At 36.8% G+C, this 11,111-nt stretch overlaps 1 protein-coding gene across 1 annotated transcript; it reads right to left on the bottom strand.

The window, feature by feature from the left end:
• Positions 1-6,800: 6,800 nt before the first annotated feature.
• Positions 6,801-9,698, bottom strand: LOC129271603 (endonuclease 8-like 2). The gene has a single exon (XM_054908914.2). The coding sequence runs from the start codon at positions 9,678-9,680 to the stop codon at positions 8,208-8,210; it is 1,473 nt and encodes a 490-aa protein (XP_054764889.2). The 5' UTR covers positions 9,681-9,698; the 3' UTR covers positions 6,801-8,207.
• Between the last annotated feature and the right edge of the window lie 1,413 nt (positions 9,699-11,111).

The raw sequence follows: 11,111 nt of genomic DNA, 5'->3' as shown, positions 1-11,111 counted from the left end.
TGCATAAAACACGATAGAAAATAACATGACAGATGAATTTTATCTCGACAGGCACACTGTTTCATTCGATCATGAAACGATCGCGCTGTTTCACTCATTGTACACGCGCAACTCTATCTGAATTGTTTCATCTGTCCTCAATGCGGCAAACACCAGCAGTGCAGTGACGATAATAAGTTGCAGTTGCACGTGCGCGGAGAATGAATTAAATTCGGCGGCTGAGTAAAGTCTAGCGAGAAAGGTACGTCACCAGCGAACTTCACGATAGACCACGCCTACTTGCCGAGGTAACCAACGTTGATTGACGGCCCATTTAGTTTTTTGAGTAGTATGAAAAAGTACAGGCATGTATAAACTTCATTTTAGTTTGAATTCATTAAAAAAACACATTTTTCTTCTAATATAGATGTTTCAAACATATTCCATGTGGAAAACATAATTTTTTAAACATTTATTGCTATATTTTTATCATGAAAAAAGGATTTCTTACGCAACAACAAGTATGATATGTGTGGGCAAGAGAACTACCGTTTTAGCCATAAAGCATATTTTTTATGATTTTATTGTGAGCCTACTCAAGGATTTTTGTTTATTTTTTATGAATTTCCAGACCAAGTTCAACAGCGCCGTCTCGAGCTTGCAATAACGCATGCGATCGCACGCATTTTTCTCCATAGCGAATACACGCGACGAAACTCTGTGGATTTCTCGTGGATTTAACCTCCAAACGTCACTTTCGATACCACATGAAGGTAAGACACTTCATCCCACATAAGTAAATTTAAATATAAAAAACACAGGGCCTAATTTTTTTCACTAAGATGAACTAATTTGCTGAGGAAAAGCATTTCAATGCTCATTTTTGCCGTCGAGAACAGACGATGGTGGCAACGCACACTGTTTACGCACTTGCAATTGACTTTTCATTTGCCCATAGCAATTTTGCTCAGTGGATCGGCCGACCTTTTGGTAACTCTAATAACAGAAACCGAAGCTTTTGGTCTACTACTGCATGTGCACTGCAATTTCGCCACTGCAAGTGTCTCAAACTCAAAGCAAAATGGTGGCTAGACATAGCCAAGGCAAGTCCAACTTTGACTTTACTGCAGTTCTAAACTCCTTTTACTTTTGATTTTCCAAAAGGGCCCAGGGCCAGGCAGCCACCGAGCCGGGGAGCAGCAAAATCAAAAGCAGAGCCAGAGCCTCAAGTTCCACGACAAGATCGCGCTATCGCCGGAGTCACCCGGCGCCGCTCCGCCCCCGTACAAATACTCAGGCTCAGCCAGCCGGCCGGCCTAGTGCGAGTGTGGCGGCCAAGGCCCAAGGCCAAGCCAGGCACTTTATTCGAGAGAGCTGCTAGCTGGGGAGAAATCCGACAATTGAAGCAAAATCTTACTCTTAATACCCATCTCAATCACTAATGAAACAATCTACTAACAGACACCTACCTAAAATAAGTATATTTCAGCTAAATTCGCTCATTCTCGTTTTCCTTTTCTCTTCAGTCTCTGATTTTGAAGCATGCTGAACTTCGTGCTAGCGCATATGCTGCCCTCTACGTTCGAGTACGAGTTATGGTCTCAATGCGCAGCCGACTTGTCTTGTACAGAAGGCCAATGCCAAGCAGCAAGGGCGGTTGCCAAGAGTCCCGGCCCCCCAAATGAAAGGGGAGAACAGGGAGGAGAAGAAAAGGCGGCGGGAGAAACGGGAGGAAGGTTATCTTCGTGGTTTTTCCTCTTCATTTTTTTCCTCAAAATAATACAGACCTAAACGAGAAATAAGAAAAGTTATCCTTCTTCTTTCTCAAACCTTCCACGCTTCTAATGGAGCGGGTTCATCTGTCGCCCCTTATATAATAATATGCTCTCCCGCTCTTTAGCTTATAGACTAAGCTAAGTAAAAAGATTTTTAAAAGAGACAGACAAAAAAATTGTGCCTTGCTATAACGTGTGAGCAAATAACAAATATTGATATGTCACAATTCCCCATGATTACACGACATGCATGATCATGATACATGTTATATGACTGGAAAGAGTATCTTCTCATAATTTGATACCATATTTATGTGGTATGTCGTAAGTTCACGCTTGGATAGTCATTACGTATTCTGCATATTGATGTAAACTTTGATTTGCGTCAAAGTGAGGCATGACTGCAATTAATGAATCCAAATGTCAATAATGTCATAATCTTACAAAAGTTGCATTAAAATCCACCGTAAAACGCCTCTTCAATAATCAGTATTATAATTGTTTAATAACCTCTTTTTAGTGTCGATTCTCAATTTAATCTCATTGAAAAGTGATTTGCAAATATGTTAACTTATACTACGATTATGACATCAATAGCATCTGGATTCATTAATTGCCGCCAAGCCTTACTTTGGCGCATACCAAACATTACATCATGCACAGTAAAAAAAAAATGTTATAATCTCTCCTGATTATTCAAGCGTGAAAACATACCACATAACTAGTAGTATAGAATTATTTTGAAAGAAAATGCTCTTTCAGGCCATATAATAATTATGTGTTCATGATATATTAGTGTGTGTTTTTTTACTCACACGGTATACCAAAAAGTACAAGACTACAGATTCGAAGAAACTTTATTCCATTAAGTTCGTGCAGATTCATCCCATGTATTAAAGGGATGGTCCGGGCTGAAAATATTTATACCTAAATATATAGAGTAAAATTCACAGAGCAAAATGCTGAAAATTTTCTCAAAATCTGATAACAAATAACGAAGTTATTGAATTTTTAAGTTTATCAATATTTTGTGAAAACAGTTATATGCACATCCTCATGAATATTCATTGGGTGGGCTGATGATGTCATATCCCCACTTTACTTTTTCCCATTTTATTACATGAAATCATAATTGTTTCATTTTTTCATACATGTGTAAATGATGTGTCTCCATTATGGTGAAATAAGTTGCGGTAATAAATAAACTTATGCGCTTAATCAGTTGTCAATCCAATTGTTTTAGTTCTTGGTAGAAATTTTTTGAATAAACCTTATTTCATATAATAAAATACAAAAGAACAAGTGCGGATATGACATCATCAGCCCACCTAATAAATATTCATGAATACTTGTCTAAAACTGTTTCTCACCGGAATAATGCAAATCTTTAAAATTCGATAACTTCGTTATTTTTTTTATCCGATTTTGATGAAATCTTCAGTATTTTGCTTTGTGAATTTTACTCTATTTTTGAGATATAAACATCTCAAGACTGGACCATCCTTTTAACTGTTTTTGCGCCATTATTTGCAATTTTGAACGCTACCAGGGGCGGATCCAGCTTTCGCCAATAGGGGGGGGGGCCGAAAAATATTTTCATCAACATTTTTCTCGATTGGCCGCTATAATCTGATTTTTTTTTGTTTTTCGGGGGGTAGTCCTAACTAAAGACTGAAGTTTTAAGTATAATTTGTTTTAATTGTTATAAACAAGATAAGGTATCTCATGTGGTCTTAATATGTAATGCGAGCGCGAGCTCAAATTCTTTGATATTTTATGTCCTTAGACCTGAAGATTCTGAGGAGATTGTATAATCATGAAAAAAAATAAGTATCCAACTAAACAATGCGAGCGCGAAGCTCGAGCCGAAATTTTATTATAGTAACGTGAGAGGAAACTCAATTAGGACTGTTTTTTTAGTGATTAATGAAGAGGATACAAGTATCATCATCATCATCAATTAAATAATGAGAGTGCGAAGCGCGAGCTCAATATTCTGATATTCCGACCTGAAAACTGGACAGCCTAAGCGCGTTTTTATTTAAATAACGAACAAACTGTGTGTCTCAAACAATAATGCGAGCGCGAAGCACGAGCTTAATTTTTTGATATACTGACATGATAAAGGAGCATTTTGACAAATTTTGGTAAGAATTTTCAAACAGGATAGGTAACTCACAAATTAAACAATGCGAGCGCGCAACGCGAGCTGAAAATTTTGATATATATAAACAATTTGTGTAAATCAAACAAAATAATGAAAGCTTGATGTGCGAGCTAAAATATTGTTTGCAAATTGATTTCAGAACTGGATATAAGTGCCATTTAATCCTCTTGAATGGGATTCATTACACAGGCAATGCGAGCGCGAAGCGCGAGCGAAAATTTGTATATAAAGTCTATTTTCCAATTCTTCCCCTCACCTTTTTTTTTTGGTTTCCTTTCGGGGTCGGGCCAGCCGTTACGAGGCTGTAAATTACACATCACGGGTATGATACCTCTTTCTTACTTTTCTTTCTGTTTTTCATAGTTTCTATCAAGTTAAAGAGTACACTTTTTTTGCAGGTTGTCAAAAAATAGGGGGGCCGGGGCCGGCTCGGCCCCCTCCTGGATCCGCGCCTGGCTACTTAAGTTTTTTTAACCATACAAAAGGAAGCGCTTGATATTAGTCCAAGAAATTGCACATATTTTTCCCCCCAAATAAATCACAAACGAGTTTCCGTCCTTCACGTGAGAAGTGGAAAAAAGTTCTTTTCTTGCATCATCTCTATCGAATTTTTGCTCTAATATCCTCATAATCAATGCTTAGAATTTCGAAAAAAATATGAGTTGGAGGCTTGGAGCAGGTAAAGTTTATATAGAGTAGCTTAGAAATTATAGAGCTTCAACGTTATTTGCGGGAAGGAATGCACTTTCTGCATATACAAACTCTGTTTTAGGACTATGCTTAATGTGAGCAATTTTTCTTTTTTACCTATCAAATCTGATTTTACCAAGGTAGGGATTTTTATATATTATAATTCTGTTTTCATTGAAATAAAATCAAGAAAATCACAATATTTACTTTGATGTGACTCCAGGAATGTCCTATTCTCTTCTAATACTTTGATAAAAATGCTTTAGCTTTCGTGCTTCGAGTGGGGAGATGAATTAATTTTCTCTCCCTTCCCTTTTTATTCGCGTTCATGATTTCTTTTGAAAAAAAGTTTTATAAAAACTGCAAGTCAATTGAATTTGAGCTCAAAAAGGTACTATATAGAGACGAGAGTGACAGTCTTCGCTATATTTAAATTCAATGAAATGTCGAAAGCTTCGCGCGGGATCGAAGGGGAGCATGCACCCCCCCCCCTTGAGAGTACACTCTCATGCGCTCTGTAAGTATAGATGTGCAAGTGTAAATTACCTTAGGAATTAATCATGCAAGACGATTTTTGATACTCAATAACCCTTGTGTCCAAATTTCCAGATCCCATTTACTTTCTAAGTTAGGATGACATTTAAAACAACTTAACCTTCCAACAGGCTCAAAGTTCATTGATCCCTAATCATCTTTGACCATGATCATTGACATGAAACTCGTGTTTTGATTGATTATAAACCTACACTATAATAAGCACCAACTTTATTATCATCATTATTAAGATAAGTGGTGCGTACTTGATTACACCCGTGTCTAATCACGGTTTCATGAAATATGTTCATAACCTGGGGTCCATATATTTTGTAAGTTATGATAAGTTAAAACACCCAAAATTTAAGATTTCAATGTTGACGGCGCCGCCGTCGCCACCATGCATAGTTCCAATGAGATGAAAGGAGAGGGAGGGATTTAGAAAATCAGCTGTGCTGAACAATGTCCTTATGATTTGTGTGAAAAACATGATAACTTAGAATTATAAAAATTTCAATGAGTCATAGATTAAATGATTATCGATTTAAATTCAAATCTATTTATGATATACTTTGTTACATATATGTCTATATTTAAATTTGTTCGTAGTACTAAGTTATTTTCACCTTGTATTGATGATTTGTTTGAAATGTCAACTTTTGAGATTCGGCTTTTGCCACAAAGAAAGGATTTTTAATAAACCATTGAATTTAACTGAAAAAAGTCTCACTTTGCTATGCAGGCGAGACAGAAATGCTGAAAGGGCATAAAACAATGTAAACACACACACACACACACACAAACGGGTATCTTGTCTTTGAAAAAAAAAACGAGTTAGAGATAACTCTATGGTGTCTGGCAGATTATATTTGTTTATACACCATGACAAAAGGAGCCATACAAGATATATGAGCTAATAAATCCATTAAAAAAAAAATGAAACTAAGAACTAAACTAAACGAGTAACAAATGCAAAAAAAAAAAACATCACATAAGAAAAAGTAAACAACCATATCACATAAGTTAACTTTTTAAAACGAATAATAACTTTGTGATATTAGAGTAATTGTTTCCTAATATGCTATTTACCAAATTAAGACACTTTCATGACCATGTATTTTCTTCAAAATGTTTGAAATGATTATCAAATATTCAAAACCTTTCAAGAAAAAAAGTAAAAGATTACAAAAGTATACAGAATAGAACGAGAAGTTGCATACCAATCTACAAGAGAGAAATAAAGAACTACCAACTAATAAATAGTTAAAATCATAAATGCTATGTTAAACAAAATGTTCTTGATGCAATGGAAAATATACAGATCTCATATTCTGCCCGGGTTTCCCCGTGTCAGTCGGATTAAATATTGGACAAAAAAGTTTTCTTTGGGAAACGTATCGTTACTTGAGTCAATACATTATCATTTTATTACCATTACTTTCTTTAGAATGGTAGAAAATAATAAAGATTATCAAAAAAAAATAAACAATAACTTTTCAAGTAACAGCTGAATGATGACAAATAGATACAGATAGAACCTGAAGTCATCTGCCAATCAAAAAGAAAGAACAAAGAACCGTCTCATTGACTATTTCCTCTCTTTATCACTTCTACTCTCTTATAATTTTTTTTTTAGAAATGTTGAGGTGAAAAATACCATTTCTTGGTGAACTGAAAAAATAAAGAGATCCTATATTCTCCCTGAATTTTCTCCATATCAATCAGTCCCACGATTTGCTATAGGGAAATTTTGGTAAGTCATTTTGATATGAATGCTATATAGTGGAACTTAAAGTTGCATATAAAAAAGAAAGAAAGACCGAACCACCTGATAAATAAGTAGTTCCTGCCTTCCTTTTTCTCACATATATGAAGTTTCATGGACTGTGAGAAATAAATGTTCCTGAAGATATGAATATATTTCCTAGTATTTACGCCATTTTTAATAGGATCAAATAATAGGAAAACCATTTTTATTTTGGAAATGTGTCACGACTTAGTGAATGCTAGAGTAGACCTACATATTACCTAAAATGACATTGACTCAATCAAGACACTGTTCATGATCATTACTTTCTTTAAAATGTTTGAAAATGTTATAAAAAATTAGACAATAACTTTTCAAGTTAAATCTAAAAGACGACAAAAGTAAACAAAGTTGTGCACGGAGTAATGTTGTCAATCAATTAACAAATCAACTTTTAACAATGACCATGGTGACTTCTTGTTACTTTTAAAACTATAACTTTTATCATCTTTACCCACCCATAAATCTTCAAGAAGATGAGAAACAAAAGTTCTTAACGAGATGAAAAATGAATATCAGACATTTTCCCCAGATTTTCTTGATATCAATGGGATCTAACATTGGGAATAAGTACTTTGGGAAACGTGTCATGACTTGAGTGAATGTTATAAACAATCAAGACATTATCATGAAAATTACTTTCTTTAAACTTATTGAAAAGAATATCCAAGTAGCATTTAAAATATGCCAATGTATACAGAATGGAACTTCAATTTACTGATCAATTGATAGAAAAAACAATTACCTATCAATGACAAGTTCATTTTTTAGAATTATAACTGCTACTCAGACACCTTCATGACCATTATTTTCTTTAAAATGTTCGAAAAATATCAAATATTGAAAATAACTTTTTAAAGTAAAACAACAATTATGCACGGTAGAAACCTGAAGTCGCATATCAATTAAAATAAAACATAATATCTTTAGAAATAGTTAGGTGAACAATAAAAATTTCTTGATGAGATGCAAAAACAAAGACCAGATTCTTTTCCTGGATTCTCTCCAAATGAAGGTAACACATTGAACATAAAGTTTCTTTGAGAAACATGTTATGATTTAGTGAGAGACAAAGTAAATGCTAAAGATAACGAAACAATTTATGCTCCCAGATTCTCTTCATGAAAAATCATATCAGTCAAATTAAGACAATGATCTGGCGGGTGATTTTGTTATCAAGTGACTTTGGGGGAAGACCGCTTAATTGCACAAACCTCTATCCAAGGCAGCAACCAGTCCTAAATTCTTTCATGAATCACAAGGATGTACAGTCTTCATCCAACGTCAGTTTCTTAACATGCACCCTGGCATGTATCCTCATGAGCTCCCTGATGGTTGATACGGACACAGAAATCCTGGTGAAATCATCTTGTTGCTGGTCGGCCACATTAAGGCTGTTAATGGTACCTGGTGAGCCAGATTGATACAGCAAAGGGACAACAGGCTCTTCTTCCTTTTTCAGATGAAAAGTACAACTTGCTCCTGCACCAAGCTTGATCTTTTTGACTGAGGGTGAGCATGGTCTTGCTTGGTCCTCCCTACAGAATGATAGCGGAGTCTTGTTCCCACCACGTTCTGTTCTTAAACTATTCTGCTTTGTTTCCAACATGTCGAAAGGCAGCATAGAAGGGGAACCATCATCCATAATGTCAAGGTAATGTGGTAGGTCTGGGATAACTTGCTCGGATTTAAGGCTTCTTTCTGATTCATGCACCAAGGAAGGGCTCTCACTCATCATAGGAAAGTCCATCTTGAATTCTAGTTCATCTTCATGTTTGATATCTACTAAAGATTCTGTGACATTGTGCCCCTGGCTGGTGATATTCTGAGATTTTCCTTCTACATAACATTCTTTAGAAGTATTTGGAACCAGATCTGATGTACCTGCCCCATCTGCTGATGAACCATCAGGATTTTCCATTGGTTGACATGTTGGACACCAGTATGTGATTCTTTCCATACCAGTTGGACCAAACATTGATTTTGTTGTTGCATGATCCTTTGGACAGATAGCTTTCTTGTAGATCTCTGTCCAATCTCCAAACTTTCTTGAGGGCTTCCCTTCCATCTTCCAAGCCAGCCATCTTTCAGAGAAAGTCACCACTGTGTCAACAATCACTGCAGCTTTGGCTCTAGATAGCCGACATCCCAGTTGCATTGGATGGGTTCCTGTGCTGTACAAGACCTCGTTTTTGATGATGTTGCCAAGCCCACAGAATTTACTCTGATCTAACAAGATGTACGAGATTGGGTGATCCTCAAGAATATGATCTGCTGCCTTGCATCTATCAAAATCCTTACTGAGGATATCTGATTTGCTATTGTCATCTGGAGGGTGGTTCATCTCCTTGAAGCTCCCTCCATAAAACACCAAGAACTCATCTTTGCTAAAGTAAAAAACAAGTCTCGGCTCTGGAAACGTGTTCGTCTTTGATGGTTTACAGTTGAACTCATTGACTCTGACACTCCCCCACATCAAAAAATGACATCGGAGCCACATCGATTCTTCTTTGTTGAGATCATCTGAATCTGAATCCGTTGAAGTCTTTCTATCGTGCGCCAGATGCAAGAAGAGTTGTTTTCCATAGACTCTAGCATCTTCAAGAGTGGCCCCACTCCATTTCAACTTATCCACAGTCTTTGAGGACCCACTGATTCTTGTTGTCTTCCGACCAAGAAATTGTTTGATCATTGTACACCACTTGATCAACGAGGGTCCCTCAGGCATTATGATGCTACCATGTCCAAATCTATTAGGGAAAACAAATTGGAAAAAGACATTTAAACTTCCGCTTTGATCAACAATATAATTTTTCCATAGTGTAATAAATGCTATAGTCATATGTCTTTGACAATGAATATATACTCTAACAAACCTACAAAGTGAAAAGGGTGATGTTTGGAACTTATTAGTTTACCCAAGCACTATACAGGTTATCCAGTGCACCATGTACATTATCAGGGGCAACCCCTTTTTTTGGGGGGGGGGCCGGGCAAGACAAAAGATGACTATACTTGACATCATTGGAAGGAAAATTGAATAAGCATGGTAATAGAGGGTTACATGAGTCCGATCTCTTTTGATAATCTTTCTTTCCTTTCCTTATTGCTTATTTTTCTAATCATTTTCCAATTCTTGAAAATCATAAAGGGGCAGTCGTCCCTACCTCACCTCCAGTACCACATCTGCGATTATCAATTCTTCAACTTTATTTTTACTAAACATGATACTGTATTACTACTACTACTACAATTCCATTGTATGATTACATCAGTCATCAGTCTATTTTTTCTGCACACATATCATGTCACTTTCAATATTATTAAAAAGAAAATGAAATAGTACATGAGCCCAGGACGTGGCTTCAACCCCCCCCCCCCCACTTTTTTTTTCAAAATCTTTTCTGCGACCTCTGGAAGGGATGCAGGATCATTCTAAATGGTATATATTTGAGGAATATGGTGAGGACCTTCTATAGCGATATTTGCGCAGATCCACCATCAAAGACATCCATATGAGTCTTGTTGGTACCCCCCACCCGGCCCCTTCTCTTCCTTGATCCTCCTCTCCCTTATTCCTTAATGCTCCTCCTCTTTCTCTCAATATATGCCTCTCTCCAAGAAACTGTTTCGTGAAGCCGACACCAACCCAAAGTATACACGGACCAGTCTATTGAAAGCACGTAAAAAAACGAACACACCAGCCTCTGATTTGTGGCGCCTAATTCTGCAGGGCGTGGAGCTGGCTCGCTGGAAAGCTTGCTCGCGAGCTTACTACTAATACTAGCATGAAGTTGGATGAAGTTCGGTTTGAAACTTGTGACTTGTGTTTCGCTGTCTTTCATCCCAGTAGCAGTGTGTAGATTCTTACCTTAAGCAAAACTGATATAGTTGTTAGTTAACTCTGTTTCCTTCTTTAATTGACAAATCCAAAAGCATTAGTGCGCCAGATTAGATACCTTTGCTTTCTTTGATGCCCGGGCTTTGATGCAGCTAGCTAGGCTGAAGTCCCGCTGAAGCGGCTGAACCCCGTGCTGGAAGTGGGCGCGGCGTCGCGTCGCTTGTATCACATGGGCGTGGCACCTCTCTCGGTGCTTGACTAGCCGTTGAACACACAGAAGCCAATCTCTGTTTAATTTTTCAAACCATCCGAAGGAAA

The sequence above is a fragment of the Lytechinus pictus genome, chromosome 11 (assembly GCF_037042905.1).
Source record: "Lytechinus pictus isolate F3 Inbred chromosome 11, Lp3.0, whole genome shotgun sequence".
Taxonomy (NCBI): Eukaryota; Metazoa; Echinodermata; class Echinoidea; order Temnopleuroida; family Toxopneustidae; genus Lytechinus; species Lytechinus pictus.
This window is presented reverse-complemented; position numbering and strand designations above follow the sequence as displayed.

What these genes read in the sequence shown, in the direction of transcription:
- LOC129271603 (XM_054908914.2), bottom strand. Translation starts at nt 9,680, where the DNA reads ATGCCTGAGGGACCCTCGTTGATCAAGTGGTGTACAATGATCAAACAA.